Genomic DNA, 23,652 nt, shown 5'->3' on the forward strand with positions numbered 1-23,652 from the left:
TCCATCTCCATGCAGTAAACCGTCCCGCAATATCCCAGGCCGAATTACGCTCCGCCCATCAGCATGCGTCATGTCACGTTTATTCATGCTTCCATTCACTTGCTGTTTTGATTTCACATGCTAGTCTCCCAGCCTGTAGCTGACGAGGGTATCTACACGATGATTTGCTGTACTAAACCCCCGGAGCTGGACATGTTCGCCGTTGGCAATCTCCTTGGCATCCGAATCGCCCCATTCCACGGGAACGTCGCTATCCGCATCGGCATAGACGAGTACATTAAACGTGCAGTCGCCGCTGAGTTGTGGTAGGAAAGTGACAGAGGCCGTAATCTGGCGGAAAATGGCGGCGATTTCGGCTTGAATCTCGGCTTCTGTCTTTTCCGGCGCGGCTGCGGCGGCTGCCGGCGCAACGTTTTCCTGGTCGGTGGGTTGGGGGGGTGCTTTCGACTTGGACTTTGCCGCCGGTTGTGAGATTTGAACCTGGTCAAGTGCGGTTTCGCTGTTAGCCATGGGCTTCGAGGGAGAAGGGGGGGCCGTGGAGGATGGTTTTTTGTGCCGCGAGGCCGACGCGAGGACCTACGTCGAATTGCCAACGCTCGACATGCTCTCCCGTGTCCTTGTCGGTAATGACGATGACGAGCTTGGATATTTTGCCGCCCACCATCCATTTATCGAGCTGGCTCATGATTTTCTTGATGTATGCCTTGACTTGGTCGTCGGCCGAGACTGTGCGGTGCGCGGTTAATTTCCCACATTGACAGACGGCAATGGAGGCTGAGAAGGGGGGGTACTTTGCGTACCGAGCATGTTGAGGCCATATTTCTTGACGCTGGAGTCGCGGGCGCGGAAATTAGCATGGTTGTACTCTCGCGTTGACGGAGGAGTCGTGGTAGGAAAGTTGGCACACATACGCGGTGAAGTCTTCGGCAGGGTAGACACCGCGTTGGAATCTAGACGCAGTTAGTTTGGCTGCAACAGTCGTTCGGTCGGTCGGGGCGGAGTGGCCGTCGAAGAGAGGGCGGATCAGCATACAGGATCGAGTGTATCGAGTATTGAAACTGCATGAAGCGGCGGCCGAGGGTCAGCTTTCTGAGGAGGGGAGCAGGCAGGCGAATTGTGCGAGCGAAGGAGACGTACAAACTCGGCGACCAGTCTGGAGCTGCCCTTGAGTGAGAGCTTGTGCACCTTGGACTTGTCTTTCTCTTTCGGTCGTGGCTCTTTCGACGACATTTTATGCGTGGTGCGACAGCTCGGTGGATGGTGCGTGCTTTAGTTGGCGAGGGTGCGGGCAGAGGGACAGAAAGCTGGGAGAATTGGAAAGAGGACCTTTTTGTATGTATGTATTTGTCTCTTCTTTTCGTCCCACTGACATCTGGTTGTTGTCAATTAATGTGGTGATGGAATGTGGTGGGGAATCAGGCTGAGCTTGACGTTGAAGTTGGAGCTTCGAGGGACCAAATTGCGGGGTCCAACCGGACTTTGCCAGACCTTCTGAATCAATGTCGATCCATTTCTACGGATGCTTTCGTGCGCAAGTCTTCGTACAGCGACTTTTGGCGATTAGGCGCATTCTATCCACTGCATCGATTCCGACGATATAGCATCTTGTGTCATTTGGCCGATTTGCACTCCAGAGTGGTTGCGGACAGGCACGACTGCAGCAGCGCAGCCATCTCCATCCCCCCGAGCCCGCCGCATCTGCTGTCCGCAACGTCGAGACCATCTCTCGCTCTCACTAGCCTCGTACATGACCTGTTGGCGGTTCGCAAGTGCCAACCACTCGTCGTAGGTCACCAGCCACGGATGGTATTGGACGACCAGACCAGACTTCTTTTCCACCATCGCGCCCACTAGGTTCGACCACATGTAGCCAGTATGTACGCAAACAAGCCCCAATGCGAGAGAACTGTCTGCCCAACTCTCCGAGGGTTTAAGCATCCTGTTCAAAGACAAGATCAACACGACAATGGCCATGCTTCCCGATGTGCAGAAGCCCAATAGTTTCAGGGCAGGAAGAACTTGACTGCTTGCGATGAGGCATGTGCATTACTTGAAAGGGTCAGAAACTTGGCAGCGAAGTCAACGGTGGATGCCAACCACGTTGCGTTCTTCTCCATGGCTCATACACGCATACATCATAGTGGCTACACGGAAGCCGGGGATATTTATTACGTTTGACAAGAATCCATGGCCACTGTGCATCAAGGTGAAGTTGAGGAAATCGAAGCAAGCTATAGGCATCCCTCTTGGACACATGGTTCCAGCCCAGTCACACACTCGTCCGCGTTTAAAGAATGGGACGTCTGCCTGCAGAAGCACATGTCTTGAAAGGCTCAACTTGGCTTCCTCGACTATAAACATATCTGATATGCCTGCACATCTCTAACTTGTACCATACGCGTAACATCATTCCCCGACGTTCATTCATTTCCCTCGCTCATGTCAACAAAGTACACTGGCCACCGTGAGAGGAGAGCGGCCTAATTCTTCTTCTTCAGCAGACGTGACAAAAAGTTGGACTTCTTGGGCTTCTTCTCGCCTTGATCCTGATCCAGGCCTCTGGCTCCGTCTTGAGGGCCTGCGCTCCCGTTCTTCTGCAACTGCTCCTGGGCATCAAGCTGTGTTGTGTTGTCGTGCATGACTTGCTGCGCCATGGACACTGTGCTCTCCTGGGGGGCTTCGCCGACCACAGGCTGGCCCTCAATGAACAAATCCTTGACACTTCCAGGGCCAATTAGTCTCTCGTAGACGGCCAGGGTTGTGCCGAATTCCTTCCTTGAGCCGACCTTGATGGCATCAAGGAGTTGCAGGGCGTATGTCTGGCAATTGTTGGTGATGAGGTTGTAGCCCGGCTGCGTCTCTCTGATAGCCTCGATGACGGATTCGCCTTTTCCATCCAGTTAATTATTTCTTCTTGTCACGAGCGGCAGGATAGACAAACGTACCAGCCCGTCGTGTAGCGTCATCGTTGAAGCGCGTCTCGCCAACTTGAAATGTGCGCCACTCCTCGCGCTTGATCTTTTGATTTGTGTAAATGACGTCGAAATTCTCATCCTGCGGGTTCATCTAGTTGGTTTGGTGCTTCTGGCGAGGCTTGTTTCCGGGCGGGCGTAGACATACCATCCACAACTGGTGAGCATACTCGCCAACCAGCACGGCCCAATGCTGGGTCGGATCCGGATACTTGTTGATCTTGTCGGTGATCATCTTTCCGAGACCTGTCTGCTCAGCAAACCACTTGCCGGCCAGTCCGCCCACGGGATGCCATCCGACCTCGACGGGCCGTGATGGTCCGTCGAGCACCGGGTCGGTGACGGGCACAATATTGGGCTGTCTACCAAGTCCCATGGCATGCTTCAAGGCAAGTTCTCCTTTATTCAGGTTTTTCTTCCTGGTTTAGCGCAGTTTGCGCCGTTAGAATTCGCAGTCATGCATGTCGGCTTATCAAAGCATCAACGGCAGCCCAAAAACACGTACAGAAAGTCTCCCACCTTGTCGCTCATGCGCTCCTCCTCTCCCTCGTTGGGTGCAGCTTCGGAAGTCATGGCAAACAGGCAAGCAACGAAACGCCACGCGCGAAAGTGAGGTCACTGTGGTGCGCAGGAGCGGAGACAAACGAATGGGTCAAATCGTACGCGGCTGCTCGGTAAGTGTCTCGGTGTCTGGTAATAATAAATGAGAATCGCGGATGCCGGGTCAGCTTGTCCCAGGTTCCAAGGATCCAAGGGTCAAGGGGTCTAGTCCTCGCCTTGCACAAACATGAAGGGATCAATTGTACCGAGCCGCACAACTTTGTCAGAGAACATTGAACACAATGGACCCACGTGAGGCCGCCAGTGGCTCAGCTGAACCGTTGAGAACCTTGATTTGAGTCAAAGAGAAAGAGGTGACGGTGTGCTCATCGCAAAGCAAAAAAAAAAACAAAGAGCCAGGTCAGTACTCGGTTACCTGTCTCCAACGTCAAAATCTTTTGTGCTAATGCTCGGGTCTGATTGGCGTCGATCACAACAAAGGAACCCTAACCCTAACCCAGGGCATCATCCACCCGCAACTAGAGTTGGTAGCAATCCGGCAACGCGAAAGTCTCGTACTAGTCATCTTTGTATATTGCTCAACAGCGGCAGCGACTTGTCAACACAAGTGTCTTATCGGTCAAGCTAATCCACACTGTAAATTGTCATAAAATATGTGTAAAAGTGGCGTGTGTGTCTGTGATTCAGCGTGCGGCATGTCAGCGCCTACAAACCACCTTACAAATTGAGCAACTTGCCAAGAAGCTCGAGGCTTCACCTGACTGCGCGCTACGTTGGCATTGGTATTACTTTTCCGTGTGCCTTGGGGGAGATAATCGTAAACATGTCTGATTCCTGACACTGCGCCGGATGCCCTGAACCTACCCGGCACCTAGTAGAAATGTCGGTCCGTCTCCATCGGAACCGTGATCCAGAAGACCATTTTAGAGGCAAGACGATTTGAAGCAGAATGAACTTCGCCTTGTATAGTTGTTTTGCATTAAACGGTGACCTAGCTACCCATAAACACTCATACACCATAATGATGACCTTATATAGTATAACTGTTAGGCTACCTCATTTTGTCCGAACCAACTCGGTCATGCATGCCTAGCGTGCTGTTTCTTTTGACCGCGCACTCTTCGGGGGCAGAGAATCTTAAGGGGCCAAGAAATGGCACAATTAAGAACTGCTATTACATATAAAGTCTCTGCGATATCTTGCGAATGGCGCCCGTATGGCCGCTTAGCCGCGTGAACGGGCTTTATCGGTCTTGCCAGATTCCCAAAAACTTGACTGATGCCACCTCGGAGGCCGGCCCCGCATGACCCCCTTGTACGCAAAAACTATTGGACAACGTTGTCTCGTATCGATAAGACAACATTGAATTTTTTTCCAGCCCACCGCCTTTGGTTATTCCAGTCGCGCGCTCGAGGCCTGGTCCCGTCTCAGCATAACCCACGGTTCCCCCTTTGCCAGACAATATTTCCAAGCCATCCTTTTCAATTGCCATGGCTGCCACGAAACACACCCTCGCAGAGGACGAGTCTGTACGTCCGAGTAAAAAGACCAAGATTTACGATGGCAACGATGCATCCGAAGCGCGGATAAAGAAGGACAAGAAGGACAAGAAAGAAAAGAAGGAGAAGAAGGAGAAGAAAGAGAAGAAGGAAAAGAAGGAAAAGAAGCGCAAATCCGAAAAATCTAATGTCGTTGTCGATGATGCAAAGGAAACGGACCTCGAAATACAGCGCAAGGCCGAAAAGAAGGCCAAGAAGGACAAGAAAGAAAGGAAGCTGAAGGAGGCGCAAGAATTAAAAGAGAATGTTTCGATCAAAGCGCCCGCCGAGGAATCGAGCGTGTCCGAGAAGGACGAGAAAGCCTTGAGTAGTGAAAGGGCCTCCACCTCGGGGTCATATGTCCAAACAATCAGCCTATCCAACGTTCCCCAAGACGAAGTCGATGCCTTCATGTCGACGAACCAGATTACCATTACCGATCCCCGAGGCGAGACATCGTCCCTTCGGCCAGTCATCGAATTCCACCACCTTCCCTCGACGAACCTGCTCGAGAAGACCCCGTCGCCGTTTGCAAACTTCAAGGCTCCCACCCCCATCCAGGCCGCGTCATGGCCCTCCACGCTGTCCGGCCGAGATGTCGTCGGCGTTGCAGAGACAGGCTCTGGCAAGACCATGGCATTTGCTTTGCCTTGCGTCGAGTCCGTTTCCGCCATTGGTAAAAAGGGAACCAAGGCAGTCATTGTCTCGCCCACCCGCGAGCTAGCCATGCAGACGCATACGCAGCTGGCTTCATTGGCCGCGCTGGCCAAGTTGAAGTGCGTTTGTTTGTTCGGAGGCTCATCAAAAGACGAGCAGAGGGCAATGGTAAACCGAGGTGCCGACATCATTGTGGCCACTCCTGGCCGCTTGAAAGACTTCATGTCCGACGGCACTGTTGATCTGAGTGGCTGTCAATTCGCCGTTCTGGACGAGGCTGATCGCATGCTCGACAAGGGGTTCGAGGACGACATCAAACAAATTCTGGGTGCTTGCCTCGCCCGAGAGAGGAGACAGACGCTCATGTTTACTGCCACCTGGCCGCAGTCGGTCCAAGCTCTGGCTTCTACTTTCATGGTTGACCCTGTCAAGATCACCATTGGTTCAGGCGGCAAAGAAACCGAGAACGGCTCCGTAGAACTGCAAGCCAACACCCGAATTAGCCAAAAAGTCGAGGTCGTGGACCCCAAGGACAAGGAGTTTCGCTTGCTCCAGATTTTGAAACAGCACCAGCAGGGCAAACAGAAGAACGACCGTATCCTGGTCTTCTGCCTGTACAAGAAGGAGGCTACTCGTGTAGAAAACTTTCTCAGCCGCAAGGGCATTCGCGTTGGCGGCATACATGGTGATTTGAAGCAAGAGCAGCGAACACGCAGCTTGGAAGCCTTCAAGACTGGCCAGACTCCTGTGCTCGTCGCGACCGACGTCGCTGCGCGTGGGTTGGATATTCCCGAAGTTAAGCTGGTGATAAACGTTACGGTGCGTGGACTACCTGATGCGTCTTTGAACGGCCCGGGCGATTGCTAACTGTGACGACTAGTTCCCTTTGACGATTGAGGATTATGTTCACCGAATCGGTCGTACCGGCCGGGCTGGCAAGACCGGCGAGGCACACACCCTATTTACAGTCCAAGACAAGGCACACTCTGGCTCGTAAGTTCTGACCCGACGCAAATTCCTTGTCAATTCTTTTTCTAACGTGCACTTGTGCAGCCTGGTCAACATTCTCAGGGGCGCCAATCAACCCGTCCCCGACGATCTGCTCAAGTTTGGCACGACTGTCAAGAAGAAGACTCACGACATGTACGGATCATTCTTCAAAGATGTAGACATGACACAAAAGGCGACAAAAATTACGTTTGACTAGGATGCCCTTGGTTCGGTCCATGCCCTGGTAGCATTTCTTTTGCACGTTTTACATGGCAATATTTTGGGCGTTCATATTTGGTGGCTTTTTCAGGTACGAGTAGACTGGCAGCATTTGAAGGGCTATCGCCTTTTGGTGCCCATCATGGGTATCAAATACTTGTATGGCGTAAGACAGCTTAGAAAAGTTCATCTTGGACTCATGGCAAATACATGTACACAAGTCTGAATAGCTGGCGGAACAGCACGGCCAACACGTTTTGTACGTGTCATGATTAACGCCGGGTCTGCTACATCAGAAGATGAGGTTAGAGTGAGCCGATCAAAGTCGACAGCGATATCCTCGTAGTGCTTGAGGTCCAGGGACCTGACAGTTATAGTCACATTCTTTTGCCCAAACAGAAAGGCTCAAGCAAGCTCCGCACAAGATGATACACTGTCACTCTAACTTGAGGCGTTGCTACAGTTATATTGCGATGCCACGAAGAGCAATGTAGAGAAGGAAAGTCTAGCTTCTATCCTTGACCAAATGTTGTATTGAAAATATGGTTAAAGAATTTAATATGAGTTTCCTACAAGACTCTCCTAGTCGCCAAGATGGCGATGGTCCTGAATTGTCCGGCATTTGCCAATGGCCTATGTGGCAGCAGCTGGCATGGTTTGGTTCGAAGAGACAGGTTGAGGCTCGTGACCGTCGAAACAGGCCTTTGCATTCTTGTATTGCAAGTAGGTGGGTCTGTAGCCTTTGTTCTCCGCGTGCTCCTCGTCATGCAACTCACAGAAAACCTTGGTGCCACAATAGTGCTCGGTATAATACGCATCCAGGTCAAGATGGCCACACACCCACGGACATTCGGCACTCTCCTCGAGGTGGCACGACTCGGGACGGACAGTCGTTGGCTTTTCACGCCAAGGTAGAATGGGTGCTGGCTCATGGGCATCGAAACATTCCTGGGTGCTTTTAAAGAAGCCTTCCTTCCTGGCTGTAGGGTATCTGTCGTAAGAATCACAGTAGATCAAGGTGCCGCAATCTTCATCCCTATAGTTGACGCCACAAGGTATGTAAGGGTCAACGTTGCCGTAGCCCTTGATCCAACGGAGCTTCTTGACGGGCTTGTTTGCAATGGCAGGATCCAGTCTACCTGCCAGTCCGTTGGTGGCAACAAGGGTGGTCGTGTTGGGAGCCGTCCAATGGACTCGGGACCCCGTTTCCTCGGCAAGACTTATCAGCCGGGACATGACCTTGGCAGGCTCAGTGATGCCCTCGAGGGCCATGATGTATGCAGCGAGGCCAGCAACGTGGCCAGCAGCTATCATGACCACAGTTAGCTTCTTGAGACTGCCCATTACCATGTGTATCGAGTCCATAGGAACGTACCCAGGTCTGTGCCACTCAATGTTTTTATTGTGGCGGTATCGTTAGAGTTGGCGGCAGTCTCAACCTCAACGCCAGGAGCGTACATGGTAACCGAGGAACCCCAGTTTGAATCGGGCCAGTGGAAATCAGTTCTATGATCCATTGCTGCAACGGTGATGATGCTCGGAAGCCTTCCGGGGGAGAAGTTGCCGGCATCTTGCTGTACGTCGAGTAGACAAGTTAGTCTCGTGCTACTGGGCTTTTGCATCAATTTCCGAGGAATAGACATGAGAAAACCTACATTATAGTCGCCAGCACCAACCACCACCACCACCCCTGCATCAAGGGCGTTTTTAAAAGTATTATCGAGCCACTTGATATACTTGTTGGTGTTGGCGGGAACCTGATCTGGCATGCAGATGACGGCTTTCCCTTGGATGCCCTTCTTGTTGACATCTCTAATGACAAAGTTTAACGCATTTACCATATGTAATACCGAATCAGATGTTATTTTGACAGCTACAAGCTTTACCTTCTTGGCGACGCCAACCTTTGCGCCACCGATAATGCCAGCGATCTGGGTTCCGCGACCCTTATAGTGACTGTCCTGTATTCTTGGTTATGCCAGCCCGATTATTCTCCTTTTGGATTGTTGGCTTACATCAGGTGATTCGGGTATAAATGAAGCGCCAAAAGTGGCACGTCCTCCAAACTCTTCATGCGTGAGACGAATGCCTCCGTCAACCACGTAGACCGTGATTCCTTCACCCCCCGATTCATCGTAGGTGTAGTTGGAGACGCCCTCAATTACGTTGTTCGAGAGGCGGACAAGGTTACCGGGAGCATTCGACTGGCTGACCAGGGCACCGCGTGTATCACGTGTATCGTGCTCAATAGAGGCGTTCTCGCAAGTCTGATTGGCAATGGGGATGCTGGCGTCTCGAGGAACAAGCCCGGATGATGCCAGGCTTGCCGACAAAAGGAGGCCAACGAGGCTGTGAAGGGAATTCATAATGAGGGCTGTGGAAAGGTCCTTGATGGAAAGCCAAGACGAGAGCAATGATGGATTAGACAAAGTACTAGCGAACCTAGCCAAGACTTTTTATACCTGTTCTTCAGCCTCCAAGGCGCACAGGTTGATATGAAGATCTCATCGGACTCATGCGTTATCGCAAGAGCCAAGATGTATGAGATTATAGCCATGCATAGCTATTGCCCACTCTCTGAATGACAGGAGAGCTGAGGAATGCATTGATACCTACGGTGGCAGATGCTGCATTCAGACAGGGTTGTTCAAAATATACAGGATATGGTCTTACTGGGCAGGGTCTGGTCTCCATGACCGAGTCATGACCTTGTATGACCTCATGGATCAATTAGTAATTTGGAGCTCTTGTACATACTGAATACTCAAATCAGGGAATAAAGGCTGTGAACGAAGTTGACCCCTGTACGCTGGGTGCTGAGGGGAGCCAACCAGACATTTATTGAAACTGCACCAGTCGACATGTCAATGGTTTCCATCAAGTCAAGTCTGGTTAATCCCGTCAATCCAATTGGAGGCGCCACACTGCGTGGTGCTGCTGGGCCTGGGATTGTGGAAATGCATTGTAAAGCATTGTTTCCTTCATGCAAAGCTATGCACACTCTCACACGCCATTTTGAAGACGGATGCTGTATGCATTATAATTGCGCATCTATTCGCGGTGTAAGCGGACAGGGACTTTGCTTGTTCACCTTGTCCCGAAGCTTTGATGGCGGCCTGACTTGCTGTGGCTCCGTGTCATGTCAATTGTTGGCGGACTGGCCATTCCAGACCGGCATGAGATGCAGGGTAGCGTGCGGAACGAGTCTGGTCTGGTGCACTTGCGAGGACAGACTTGACTTCTGTGCGTCGTCGTCTCTGGGGTCAAGAGTCATGAACAGTTCTTGCACCTGCTCTAATACAATTTGACGTGAGCCTCTGCCTACACGTCTTATACCAGGCGGATGCACTCGGTCAAAGTGCCGAGCTGATAGCGCATCCCTTGGCCAGTAAGAATGCCAAGAATTAAAACTCTGGTGGATACGGAGTACGAAGCATGACAATACAGTCCACCCCCTGAATTATTCTTCATGCGTGACCTGACAAGATAGCTGGTAGCAAGAGGTAGTATATTAATTATAGCTTATATATTTTAAGAGATTAAGTGTTAAGAGAGGTTTTATATAAAGCTTTTTTTAATAAATTATTAACCCCCCTATTAGGTTACGCATATAAAATAATTCTAATTTTATTTGACTGCAGAGCGAAACAACTAAAAATTAATTAATATAAAATAATTCAAGGGTTGGACTGTACATGTAGTCGTCCCACCACCCTTCTTGGCTGTGACTTGAAGCAGCAGACACCACGTACGGTTCTATGCATAAACTCTATCTTGGCGCATGACTTAAATATCCAACATCAACGCATCGCGGTATTCTTCCCTTTGCTCCACGTCATGACTCTTGCCCTTGTCTGTTTTGAATTCTCTTATCCGAGCTTTTCACAAGCTGATTGGCTTCTATCACATCTTCCAATACTATCTTGTATCTGTCCATCATAATAAACCAAGTCTTAGCCACCTCACAATCCCAATACAAACCCGACCGCTTTCGCATTAGCCTACACAACCCAGTATACTTGCTAGGGTCCGGCTTCATCTAAATACTACCAAAATTTATCCCCGCTAAATCCATTTGAACCGGGTTTTGTTATTCGTTTAGCCAAACTTCCTTCTTTATGCCTGGCGGCTCTGACCGGACTTAATCAGACCCTCTGTGACTCTCAAACAAGCCCTAATTTAATATGCCCTAGAAAAAGCAACCATCATGACTAGACCAACAGCCTTTAGTTGTCACCTTTGTGATATAGCACGTGTATCTGATAAACGTGACATTGTCCGTCATCAGAATGTCTCTGGGCGTACGGGCCCGCGCCTACTCGATAACCTCGTAGAATATTTGCTCACAGATCGGTCCTACAGAATCTAGCTGACCGGGGTTGCGCAGCCATCAAGGCCCTGTGGGTAACAAAGTTAAGAATTATGCATAATGAGGGAATTGAGAGGACTATACACGGTATGCTTGGGACGCGAGGGGCGAACGCGAAGGTCAGCATTGTATATAACCAGTGAGTTGCATTACCGCTGCGGCTTATGCGTCTTCGTAAGCATTGGCAAGTATATGAACTACGTTTCAGCCTCTTCGCTGCTGTGACAAGGGCCCAATAGAGGGCTTGGAGTCAATAGCTCAATTCACCTAATAACAGTCTGATATTACGTATGGGGAGACTCTCGCTTAGCCACGGCGAATAATAGTCTTCTGGCAGTATTTCAGGCTCTTTCACAGCATCCGAGGTTACCTACACCTGTGTAACTTACCCGCTGAGTTGAATACGATAAATGCAGCTGCTCATGGTAACAATCCGTAGGCGTCTACAATTTGCACCCTGCGGCTTAATAGGTATAAAAACTCAACTTTACGCCAAAGACAAATGGATTAGTGCATTAATAAAACCAAATCTCCGTATGCTGATAGTTATGTCCTATATTTGCCAAATGCAAATGCTAACGCAGCTGATATTCTTCAGGAATATGCTCAGGCCATGCATCAACGCCATCCAAGATTGCAATGCCCATGCCGCCCATTAAATGAAGCTCGATATGACAATGAAATAGCCATGGGCCCGGATTATCCACAAAGTATCTGAAAACGCTCCAGTATGCCTCGCCGCCAATTGAGAATGCTGTGATCCATGTATCACGTAAGCCAGGCGTCTCCAAGTTGAAATCCTGGGGCCGTTCTTGAATAGCCTCTTCGACGCTAGTATAATTCCAAACTCCTGTTCCGAAACCAATTCTCCAAGTTTTGCTGCCATGCTTATGCATAAAATGCTCAAATGACGCTGTATCTCCTGGTAGAGTAGAGACTTGCAGAATGAGATCAACCCAAGACCCGTTCTTGGTACGAAGCACTAGGCCATCATTCTCGGTGTCGCGGGTTGCGTTGGGGTAGAATAACAAAGGATCATCGTTTTGAAAATCAACGGGGTATAAGTACTTGGTGTTCATGGTGTAATTGTAGGGAGCGCCAACGCGGCCCAGCACCAGGAGATGCTCCTCGTCAGCGTTACCGGGTCGGGGCTTATTTGGAGGCCACGGCGACATGTGGTCTGTATCCAGTTGCCATGGAAAGAATGAATTCTTCTCGACATCGGGTGAAGTAGGGTTGCCTCCATAAGACAGGTATGCCTTGCCCGCCTTCTCCTCACGTTCGCACCCTTTGTAAACCATTTCGGCAAAGCCCCCTAGTACTTGCGAAGCCCCAGAGTTGGGTATGCGCATTGTATATTTTCCCGGTTCCTGATCTAGTTTTATCATGACCGAAAAGGTCTCACCGGCGGACATGACTGCCGAGACAAACTTTCTGGGGTTGACGTAGTTGCCATCAATCTCGTACAGCCAAAATTCGTGTGAATCCACGGAAAAGGTAATCTGGGCAGTCGTGGCGGCAGCTACAAAATGCATACTAACCCAGCCGTTGTTCTTTGACGGGTCAACGACGATTGTTGCATTCTCGTGCCTGGATGCGACGCAGCCTTCCTGGACGCGTGGTGGTATGAGATCTGGGCGTTTAGTGATGTTCCAGGGGCCACCTTGGACTTGGTCAAGATCCGCTGGGAAACACCTATAAACAAGCGAGTTAGTGCCAATGTCATGATGTAAGAAAGTGGTAATTTGGACGTCTAGCAGCATACCCTTTGTCTGAGACCTCGGTGCCTGGTGGGAAAGCGTCCTCAACCAGACCGGGAGCAAGCTCTGCTTGAAGAAACTTTTGGCCCGGGCAGTAAACCTCTCCCTTTCCGTTGACCAAAATGCTATCGAGACAACTTTTCAAAAATGTTAGCTGCGAAATAAATGTGACCTGGGGGCGACGTAAGCGTACAATACGAGGAGGCCCGAATCAGTAGATATCTTCCAGTACTCTTCCGAGGTGTACTGGCTCCAATCCGACACGACCAGATATTCTGGATCGTATGCGGCGTTCTCCATAGCTTTAATGTCGTCTTTGTCCTGGCTTATTTGACTCCACAATCCTGTGCGGTCTCCCTTTGGCCTACGTGCTTGCGACTTAGCATCATTCATATGAAAACGTCTTGGGGTGCCGGTAAGACTAACCGAATGTGAATTGCTCCATAAAGCCCGTCAACAAGAGACATTTTCTCGTGAGAGTGGTACCAGTGATTTCCAGGAGGAGACGCCTTGAACCTGTATACAAACTTGTTGCCGGGCTGGATGGGTCGTTGGCTGAGACCGGGAGTACCATCAGACCAAGGAGTGTCTTTTTGACTGGAACAAGTGCTCGCCATTAGAGGGATGCTCTTATTCGCAGAAAGGACATAACTTACTCGAGGCCATGCCAATGTACAGTAACATTTTTAGCCATTTCATTATAAACGGTTACCTATTACGCGCCTTTGCGTCAGCATCACCACATGAACCAACCTGGAAAAGCAAGCACTCACTTCGATATCATCATCTTCGTCCCAGACAAGCGTTGGGCTGGGAAATTGGCCATTCGTGTAAATGAGTTCTCTGGCCTGTCCATTGGGAGCGCCCTCCTTCCAAGTAATGCGCAATGTTTCTTTGACCGTTTTTGCCCAAGCATTCGTGAAAAATAAAGCCACTATTAGTAGCAGACGCGCAAAGCGGCTCATGGTAACGATGGCGAAAGTGTAGTAGAAAACGAATGTTTAATTGAGGCAGTTCGAATCATGCACCCGAGACTGGCAATTCTGTAACGACTGACGATGCTGTTCAAATATCGCAAAACGTAGGCAAAAAATGCACGCGCTTTTGAGATAGAAATTCCTTTAAGGGAGATTACTTGATCGGGAGGGAAAGCCATGATATTCGTGTGCTTGGGTGATGCTGGCATGCACAAGTGATGGTGCGAGCGATACTGGCATGCAGGGCGAACTAGACGCTTTCATCGGCGGTTCGAGATGTTTCAGAGACCTGCCTGATCCAGCAGCCCTCAAGCATCCCTGGCTCCTAGTACTGTCACATGTGGCGATTCTTTTCGGAACATTGATGAACGAGTTCTAACATTGAACGAGTTAGTTCCGCTGCTTCCCATTGGCGCATCACCCGGGAGATGAAAACGGCGACAACAATAAACAGAAGCAACGCCGGTAACGTCATAATTGGACGCGTTCGAATGAAAAGGGATGAAATTACTTTTTATTTAAGCTCTTGCTCGGTTTCCGGTTGCGGCATGATACAAAGTCTACTGTTGTGCGCCACCAACTACCGGCAATGGGTATTTGACTCATTCCGTCAGCGCGTGGCAAACCCAAATTCCGCCTTCAGAACTTTGGAACCAAGTAGAGCCGAAAGAGGACCGTCTTGGAAAAACAACAACGCGTTCGGACTTGCCATTAATGTCGCGCAACACGCCGAGACATTTCCTCTGCCATGTGGGTTATTTATAGTACTCCGAGTTGCCGACTCCCCTGCATCGCCGATCAGCACTGTATTCTAGACCTTTTGCTTCTTCTTCTCTCCTACGACCCAAGGACAGAATGGCCATCTCCGACTCGGTTTCCCCCGAACCGCAGCAGCTGCTGTGTCTCACCATTACTGCGTTTCGCAAACCCGGGATGAGCGAGGCGGCTTACCGAGAGTACATGACCAAGACCCACGCTCCCTTGGTCAGCGGCCTCATGGAAGAGTATGGCATTGTTCGGTACAACATGGTAAGCTGTCTATTCCTCCTTGGGCAACTATGGGAACATTGAACAGCTTCTTACACCGCGCAAGACCCACAACAACAGTAAAAGTCGGCCATTGCTGTTCCAGCTGTACGACCCCGAGTTCTCCAAGCTGTCCGACTATGATTGCATTGTTCAGTTCGTGTTCCGTCGCATGGAGGATTTTCTGCGGATGAAAAGTGACCCGCGCTTCTTGGAGAAGGTGGCCCCTGATCACCAAAAGTTTGCCGACACTTCGAGATCCACGTAAGTAACTTCTGCAGCCATCTGACTACGTTGCAATCCAAGGGCGGCTAATAATTCAATTCACACCATCTAGCATGACCATTGGCTATTTTGAAGAGTTTCTGGAGAATGGCAAGGTTGTACCTAAATAAAGGGCACTCAAATCATAGCGTGGCAATAAAGCTTACAGCAAGTTTACTTTGGCAATTGTAAAGCACATTTCGTAGCAAATAGAGTTTGAACGTGGTGTCAAGATACCTCCTATCCAACTTGCCACGGTGTGCTTGCTTGTTGCGTGGTTGCCTGTAGTCTTTGGAATGTACAAGGGCGCTAAAGTTCGCGTTGGACAAGGGAAACTTTGATCTAGCCAACTACAGCAAACCGGAATCACCCTTAGCATGTCTTGCGAATTTTAGGCTATTGTCCATCGATTCGTGATTCTGCCCTTGTTGTCTTGGCGATCGTGCCGTGATCTTGGATCCATTCTACGTGACAAGTAACTTCTGCTATCTACTAAGCACAAGCCCCGACAGCGTTGACGCCAAACCTAGACCGACGTTCCAGGCCGTTATTCTCGAACTTGTGACCTAACGTCTTGTAGTAATAAAGTTTCAAACACTCGGATCTTACTATTCCCTGGCCATGACATGGTATGCGTGTGACCTCATGATTATTAACTGTGACCACTTGGTAAGCAATCTCATTGCTCAATGTACTTAAGTCAAACCCGAGTAAAACAAATAAAAACGCTGTGAATTCAATGTCTGTGCTCAAGCATCTCTACAGACCTAATGATCTTGTGTCTGTTGAACCGGGTGCAACCTTCGGATCAACATGAACCACGTGACGATCAAGCAGTCTGATACTAGGGCTGACCCCTTTCGAGTCTTCATTTTTGGGGACCAGAGTAGCTGTAATTTATCCAATTTGCAGCTGCTTCTTTTCAAAAAGAGCAATGTCTACTTGGCGTCCTTTATCGACCAAGTCAACCTCACCTTGAGACATGAAATAGCTCGCCTCACGGCGGCAGAGCGCCAATCATTCCCTGCCTTTTCTAGTGTACAAAATCTGGTTGCTCGAGCGCTCAAGAAGGACACAAGCGTGGCCTTGGAGAGCACCTTGGCAACCATCTACCACTTGTGTTGCTTTATCAAGTAAGAGGCTCACTCCATCTCTGCTATCACGACAAGACTACTTACACGTCACAGCTACTTTGGAGACGGCCAAGAGGCATATCCAACGGGCCCAACTACCCACGTCTCGGGATTGTGTATTGGGGCATTGGCCGCAGCCGCGGTTAGCTCTTCAAAGTCGCTGGCTGAGTTGGTTCAGGCCGGTATCGATGCAGTCCGCGTGTCACTCAAAGTTGGCCTCTTGGTGGCTCGAACAGCAGCTTTGTTCAGTCATCAGGAGTCCAACGGGACCTCTTCGTCTCCTTGGTCATATGCCCTTCCCGACTCACAACTACCCCTGGCACTAGCTGAAGAAGCAATAGAGTCTTATCAAGCCAAAACTGTGAGTAAAGCTCGTCGTGCTGCGTCACAAGTCATCATTTGCTAAGGAAATAGAACATTCCGCCTCTCTCATTGCCGTACATTAGCGCAAAGGGGCAGAACTCATGGACGGTCAGCGGACCGCCAGCAATTGTGCAGCACTTTCTAGAGACTTCGCAATTTGAAAAGACGTTGAGGTTGACTCCGCTTGCTGTCCATGCGCCATATCATGCGCCGCACATTTTCTCGGCCATAGATGTACAGCATATTATCCGCGCTGTCGGGCCGGTTAGCAGCTTCTCAAGCAAGCTGTCATTCATTTCTAGCTCTTCTAGCCGCAATCTGCCAACCGGCCTCAAGTTTCAAGACCTGCTTTACCGGGCTGTTGAGGACATTCTCATTCTACCTCTAGACCTGCGAGAGGCAGCTGAAAACATACGACTAGTTCTCGAAGCAACAGACAACGTGCAACAATGCGCCTTGTTCCCCATCTCAACCGGCGTCGGTCCAAGCCTCAAACAGTCGTTTTCGCCGGCTATGGCAAGTCGAGTCTCCATAGTCGACTGCATTATGGAACGTGTTGCAGCGGATGCCGGTCCAAAGTCCACTTCGGGTCCGAAGCCAAGCGAGTCCAAGATAGCCATCATTGGTATGTCTGGGAGATTCCCCGAATCCGCAGATGTTGAAGCGTTCTGGGACCTTCTTCACCAAGGGCTTGATGTTCATCGGCCTGTTCCACCAGATAGATTCAACGGAGAATTGTACTACGATGTCACTGGCAAGCGGAAAAATACATGCAAGGTTATGCACGGATGCTGGATCAACGACCCGGGCCTATTTGATGCCAAATTCTTTAATATTTCTCCAAAAGAAGCCGAACAGTCTGACCCTGGTCAGCGATTGGCTCTAGCAACCGCGTATGAGGCTCTTGAGGCGGCGGGCGTTGTTGCTGATAGAACACCCTCAACCCAGCGAGACCGGGTTGGCGTGTTTTACGGCATGACAAGCGATGACTATAGAGAAGTCAGTTGTGGCCAGAATGTCGACACTTATTTCATACCAGGTAAGCACTAGGTCTAGGCCATGAGTTGTAACAAGATCAAAAGAAGCATTGACGTTGACTCTCCCCAGGGGGGAATCGAGCCTTTACACCAGGGAAAATTAACTACTTTTTCAAATATTGCGGCCCATCTGTAAGCGTTGATACTGCGTGGTAAGTTTCGATACGCTATTCGTGACAAGTCGGATTCTACTAACGTGACCATCTGGAAACAGCTCATCAAGTCTGGCCGCAATTCACTTGGCTTGCAATTCCATCTGGAGAAATGAATGCGACACAGCCATTGCTGGTGGTACAAATGTAATGTCGAATCCTGACAGCTTTGTAGGGTTGGATCGCGGATATTTTCTCTCACGAACAGGTACGTATGTTGAGATGACAATAGACGACGCACCGCTTACAATAATTGACAGGCAACTGTCACACTTTTGATGACGACGCCGATGGCTATTGTCGTGCAGACGCGGTTGGCACTGTTATTTTAAAGAGGCTTGAGGATGCCATTGCAGATCACGACCCTATCCTCGGCGTCATTTCAGGCGCTCTCACAAACCACTCTGCTGATGCCGTTTCCATTACGAGACCGCACTCCGGAGCTCAAGAGGAGATTTTCTCTAAGCTACTTACAGAGTCCGGCGTCCACCCTCACCAAGTCAGTTATATAGAGATGCACGGCACTGGGACACAAGCCGGCGATGCGACGGAGATGACGTCGGTTCTGAATTGCTTCGCTCCATCAACGTCCCCGAGGCGGCTGCCGCACGAAAGTCTTCACCTTGGCTCTACCAAAGCAAACGTCGGTCATTCCGAATCTGCATCCGGAGTGTCAGCCCTGATCAAGGTTCTGCTCATGATGGAAAAAAATATTATTCCCCCTCACTGCGGCATCAAGGGCAAGATTAACCACAAGTTCCCGACTGATTTGGACGAACGCAACGTCCACATAGCCAAGACGGCCACCCAGTGGAACAGGCGCAATGAGTTGAATAATATTCGCCGCGCCTTTGTGAATAACTTTTCTGCCGCCGGCGGCAACACCGCACTGCTCGTGGAAGACTATCCCCTGCGTATCGCGGACTCAGCACAACAAGATGCTCGGACGGCTCATGTGGTGACGGTATCTGCCAAATCTATCAAATCTCTCAAAGGAAACTTGGAGAATTTAAAGAAATTTGTTCAGAAGCAAGCATTCACCGAAGGCTTCCTACCCAAGCTGTCTTATACGACCACATCTCGACGGATGCACCACCCATTCCGTGTTGCGATCCCAGCTGCCAATTCCGAGCAGTTGCTATGCGCTTTGGATGAAGAGCTTAAACACGACAGCTACACATGTTCTTCTGAATCACCCGTCGCTTTTGTCTTCAGTGGTCAAGGGTCTCAGTATAGCGCCATGGGCCAGCATTTGTTGCACTTTACAATCTTCCGCGACGAGGTCCACGCGTACGACATATTAGCACAACGCCACGGATTCCCTTCAATCATGCCCCTCATAGACGGATCAGTTGATATCGAGGACCTTGAGCCGCTCGTCGTCCAGCTCGGCACCGTATGTGTGCAGATGGCACTTGCAAGCCTCTGGATGGCACTTGGTATGCGGCCAGCCTACGTGGTTGGCCATAGTCTAGGACATTACGCGGCGCTCAAGGTCGCTGGTGTCCTTACAGCAAGCGATACAATCTATCTGGTTGCCATGAGGGCTCGGCTGCTGCAGAACAAATGCAGCCGCGGTAGTCACGCGATGCTGGCCATCCGAAGCAGTGCCGCCGAGATCCAAGCCCACTTGGACGAGGGTATTCACGACATTGCTTGCATCAATGGTCCGCAGGACACTGTTGTTAGTGGCTGTATTGACGATATTGACCGACTGTCTCAGAAACTCATGGACAAGGGCATCAAAGCCACAAGAGTTAATGTTCCATTTGCATTCCATTCGGCTCAGGTTGACCCCATATTGGACGAGCTTGAAGCCATAGCTTCGCAAGTCGAGTTTCATGCCCCAAGGGTGGCCATTGGATGTCCCTTGCTCGGCAAGACGTTTACGGCTGGCGAGACACCTTCACTCGAGGCCAAGCACATAAGGCGTCACTGCAGGGAAACCGTCAACTTCTTGGACGTGCTGCGGTCGGCCAAAGACGACGGCTTCGTCTCCGAAAAGACGGCCTGGATCGAGATAGGCCCGCATACAGTGTGTTCAAACCTTGTCAAGGCCAACATCAATCAAGATATTACGGCAGTCCCATCTTTGATGCGCAACAAAGATGGGTGGCAAGTTTTGGCTTCGAGTGTTGCAACTCTGTACCGCCACGGGTTATCGGTTGCCTGGGATGAATACCACCACGACTTTGAAGCATGCAAACAAGTGTTGCGGCTGCCGGCCTACAGCTGGGACAACAAGTTGTACTGGATAGATTATGTGCACGACTGGCTGCTCACACGAGGCGACCCTCCCGTCCAAGCTGCCGCTCCGCTGCCAGCGCCTCCTTCGAGCTTCTCAACGGCCTCGGTGCACCGAATGGTTCACGAATCCGTGGAAAAGGGGAAGCTCACTCTGACGGCAGAGTGCGAATTCACGAATGAACAGTTGCGTGAAGTGGTATACGGCCACGTTGTCAATGGCAATCGCGTTTGCAGCTCGGTACGCTCTACATTCCCCAAACTCATGTGCTTGCCTGCTAATGCTTTTTGTAGTCCTTGTATACAGACTTTGGCGTCACCCTGGGATCTTATATCCTGGAAAAATATCGTCCGGACCTCCAAGGCCATGCCGTCGACGTGCAAGACATGGTGGTCAACAAGGCTCTGGTCCACAAAGAGGGCCCGACGATGCTCCTCAGAATCGATGTTGTCCTCGACACGACGGACAGCAAAGCCGCAAGCATGTCCATCTACAGCGTCAACTCCAAGGGAAACAAGACTGCCGACCACGCCCAGTCCAGCCTTCACTTTGAGCAGCCCAAGGTCTGGCTCAAGAGCTGGGACAGCACGCAATACTACGTTGAGCGGAGCATCGAGTGGCTCAAGGAAAAGGCCGACCAAGGTCTCAACAGCCGCATGTCTTCTGGCGTCATATACAAGCTCTTCTCCAGCCTGGTTGACTACAGCACCGCCTACAAGGGCATGCAAGAGGCCATTGTCAACACGGAAGACTTTGAGGCGACGGCATTGGTTCGGTTCCAAGTCGACGAGGGCAATTTTCGATGCAACCCCATGTGGGTGGACAGCTGCGGCCAGCTTGCTGGGTTCCTGATGAACGGCCACGCAAAGACGCCCAAAGACCAGGTGTTTATCAATCATGGCTGGCAGTATTTTAGGACAGTAAGAAAGTTCAGCAGAGACAAGACCTATCGCACATATGTCAGGATGCGGTGCGTCGAAGGGACCACGTATGCCGGGGACGTGTATATTTTCGACGACGAGGGCATCGTCGGTGTTTGCGGTAGTATCACGGTAAGGCTGCTCGTATCAAACTGCAAAACTGTTTGTCGCTGACTGGCGTAGTTCCAAGGTATTCCCCGGAAAGTCCTCAACACGGCGATGCCGCCGCCAAAGTCTCAAAACGAGGCTCCAGTTCGCTCCGGTCCTGCAAAGCCTGCGGCGAAACCGCCGAGGAGCGCATCGTCAGAACATTCGGGCCACTTCGCGCGCCATGCCAACATTGAACCCCTGAAGCTCGATGCGGCCTTGAAGTCGGCAACTACGGCAAGAAATCCCATGCTGCCTGTGTTCAAGATTGTGGCAGAGGAGATTGGCATTCCCTCGGCGAGTGTTGACAATGGTCTTGTCTTTGCAGACTACGGCGTTGACTCTCTTCTGTCTCTGTCCATTTCTGGACGACTTCGTGAGGAACTGGATCTGGATGTCGAGTCGTCGGCTTTTGAAACCTGCGCAACCCTGGCCGACCTCGCCGCTCAGCTCGGACTGGACACCTTCTCGTCGGATCAGTCCTCTGGACAGTCGAGTTCCTCTGGTGGGCTTTCTCCCAGGAGCGATTCCATTGGGGAAATAACTAGCAGCGTGACTACGCCCCCGTCTCTGAGCCCGCGAGGCTCCGTGTCTGGCAGTCAGTGCAAAGACGTGTGTGCCATTCTGGCAGAGGAGATTGGCGTGTCCATGGGCGAGATTACAAATGACACCGATCTGGGTGCCTTGGGCATGGATTCACTCATGTCGCTGGCTGTGCTCAGCCGTCTGCGCGAGGAGCTCGAGCTCGACTTGGAAGGTGACTTTTTCGTTTCTCATCCCAACTTTAGTTCCTTCAAGCACATGTTCCAACAGGGACATGGGGATGAGGTTGAACCAGAGCCGTCTGCAGAGTTGAAGCAGTATCGCGCAACATCGACTCTCCTGCAAGGTAACCCCAAGTCGGCGCTTTACACCTTGTTCCTACTCCCGGATGGCTCCGGATCCTCCTTTTCCTACGCACCCATCAACGCGGTGCGCAAGGATGTTTGTGTGTTTGGTCTCAACTGCCCCTGGCTCAAGTCTGCCGAAAAGCTGGTGCAGTTTGGCCTCAAAGGTCTTGCTACCCTCTACGTCGAAGAAATTCGACGCAGAGCGCCTCACGGCCCGTACAACCTGGGCGGATGGTCGGCGGGAGGCATTTGTGCGTACGAGGCGGCAATCCAGTTTACTCGAGAAGGCGAAACCGTCGAGCGTCTGATTCTCCTCGACTCTCCCAACCCAATCGGCCTGGAGAAGCTGCCCGCACGGCTGTTTGATTTCGTCAATGGCCTGGGCCTCTTTGGCGACGGCAAGGCCCCGGATTGGCTGCTCGCGCATTTCCTTGCCTTTATTGACGCCCTGGATGAGTGGAAACCGGTGCCCTGGGACAAGGCCCTCGGTGGCAACTCGCCGCCGCCCATGACATATATTCTCTGGGCTGAGGACGGTATATGCAAGGGTACCGATGCCCGTCCGGAATATCGAGATGATGATCCCCGTGAAATGAAGTGGTTACTTGAGAATCGAACAAACTTTGGAGGCAATAACTGGGATGTTTTGCTCGGTCAACAGAGCCTTTCCATTGAACGCATCCAGGATGCGAACCATTTCACCATGTTGCGCAAGGGCAAGAACACGGAGCGCGTTGCGGCTTTTATTCGGAGTACGTTTGGTTAACTAGTATATGGTCTCTTTTATAGACGGTTACGATGCTGTACTTAGATAGCTTGCATTTTTCTTTGGTTTGGGTATAGATAATATTAATCAGTTAATATCTTGGTATTTTCATAAAAATTATGTCTACTATGCAAGTGGAACGAAAGCAACAAGGTAATTCAAGACGTCCAGTGGCCGAGGTGCGGCGCTGTGGGAGCCCAAGGTGATGCCATGGGTATTTCGGATCCTTGACTTTTCTCTTCTGGCAGTAATTATGTGAATAGACTTGCATGACTTGGCGAACTCGTCACCTGGAGTTGAGAGGATGAATCAAGCACAACATCAAGTATCTAGCCCTATGAGTAGGACCCTCTCGATTTGAGAGGGAAATTGCCAGGTTGCGGGAATGAAAACAGCTGCGCTGGATTCGGCATTTCGGCCCTTTTACCATTTCGCCCCCAAAACTAATAAAGGGGACAAGGTGGCTTGTAATGCGGCATTGTTTATGGTCTCTCAACGCGGGATAGACAGTCAGCCCAAGGCGGCAAAACAATTCGTCGGAAGGGCGCCTGCTCGACACATGTGGCCAAGGAGAGCAATAACAAACGAAGCACTCTCGGACCATGGTTCGCGGCAATGTGGTACTTTTTTAGATGATGATGTGGCAGTGTACGAGGCCAGTTCGGC

At 50.7% G+C, this 23,652-nt stretch overlaps 7 protein-coding genes across 7 annotated transcripts; 3 read left to right on the forward strand and 4 right to left on the reverse strand.

Moving 5' to 3' along the window:
• Positions 1-120: 120 nt before the first annotated feature.
• MAA_07751 (DNA-binding HORMA) lies at positions 121-1,230 on the reverse strand (the record flags this gene model as incomplete). The annotated part of the gene is made up of 4 exons (XM_007825749.1): positions 121-480; positions 581-726; positions 801-921; positions 1,138-1,230. 4 exons carry the CDS (start codon positions 1,228-1,230, stop codon positions 121-123), a joined length of 720 nt encoding a protein of 239 aa, XP_007823940.1.
• Positions 1,231-2,480: 1,250 nt separating this feature from the next.
• MAA_07750 (DUF862-domain-containing protein) lies at positions 2,481-3,545 on the reverse strand (the record flags this gene model as incomplete). The annotated part of the gene is made up of 4 exons (XM_007825748.1): positions 2,481-2,887; positions 2,946-3,054; positions 3,121-3,391; positions 3,478-3,545. The coding sequence occupies 4 exons, from the start codon at positions 3,543-3,545 to the stop codon at positions 2,481-2,483; spliced, it is 855 nt and encodes a 284-aa protein (XP_007823939.1).
• A 1,478-nt stretch (positions 3,546-5,023) lies between these two features.
• Positions 5,024-6,935, forward strand: MAA_07749 (ATP-dependent RNA helicase DBP3; the record flags this gene model as incomplete). Its single annotated transcript, XM_007825747.1, has 3 exons — positions 5,024-6,547; positions 6,609-6,721; positions 6,782-6,935. The coding sequence occupies 3 exons, from the start codon at positions 5,024-5,026 to the stop codon at positions 6,933-6,935; spliced, it is 1,791 nt and encodes a 596-aa protein (XP_007823938.1).
• Positions 6,936-7,570: 635 nt separating this feature from the next.
• Positions 7,571-9,303, reverse strand: MAA_07748 (Peptidase S8/S53, subtilisin/kexin/sedolisin; the record flags this gene model as incomplete). The annotated part of the gene is made up of 4 exons (XM_007825746.1): positions 7,571-8,244; positions 8,313-8,511; positions 8,593-8,898; positions 8,953-9,303. The coding sequence occupies 4 exons, from the start codon at positions 9,301-9,303 to the stop codon at positions 7,571-7,573; spliced, it is 1,530 nt and encodes a 509-aa protein (XP_007823937.1).
• Positions 9,304-11,881: 2,578 nt separating this feature from the next.
• On the reverse strand, positions 11,882-14,031 carry MAA_07747 (multicopper oxidase; the record flags this gene model as incomplete). Its single annotated transcript, XM_007825745.2, has 6 exons — positions 11,882-13,001; positions 13,072-13,203; positions 13,260-13,430; positions 13,493-13,663; positions 13,723-13,778; positions 13,840-14,031. 6 exons carry the CDS (start codon positions 14,029-14,031, stop codon positions 11,882-11,884), a joined length of 1,842 nt encoding a protein of 613 aa, XP_007823936.2.
• An 867-nt stretch (positions 14,032-14,898) lies between these two features.
• MAA_07746 (Dimeric alpha-beta barrel) lies at positions 14,899-15,464 on the forward strand (the record flags this gene model as incomplete). The annotated part of the gene is made up of 3 exons (XM_007825744.2): positions 14,899-15,072; positions 15,137-15,333; positions 15,407-15,464. The coding sequence occupies 3 exons, from the start codon at positions 14,899-14,901 to the stop codon at positions 15,462-15,464; spliced, it is 429 nt and encodes a 142-aa protein (XP_007823935.2).
• A 682-nt stretch (positions 15,465-16,146) lies between these two features.
• Positions 16,147-22,986, forward strand: MAA_07745 (Beta-ketoacyl synthase; the record flags this gene model as incomplete). Its single annotated transcript, XM_007825743.2, has 8 exons — positions 16,147-16,466; positions 16,521-16,827; positions 16,881-17,868; positions 17,937-18,018; positions 18,081-18,226; positions 18,279-20,503; positions 20,557-21,315; positions 21,367-22,986. The coding sequence occupies 8 exons, from the start codon at positions 16,147-16,149 to the stop codon at positions 22,984-22,986; spliced, it is 6,447 nt and encodes a 2,148-aa protein (XP_007823934.2).
• Between the last annotated feature and the right edge of the window lie 666 nt (positions 22,987-23,652).

Source organism: Metarhizium robertsii (assembly GCF_000187425.2).
Source record: "Metarhizium robertsii ARSEF 23 chromosome Unknown MAA_Scf_10, whole genome shotgun sequence".
In the NCBI taxonomy this organism is placed as follows: domain Eukaryota; kingdom Fungi; phylum Ascomycota; class Sordariomycetes; order Hypocreales; family Clavicipitaceae; genus Metarhizium; species Metarhizium robertsii.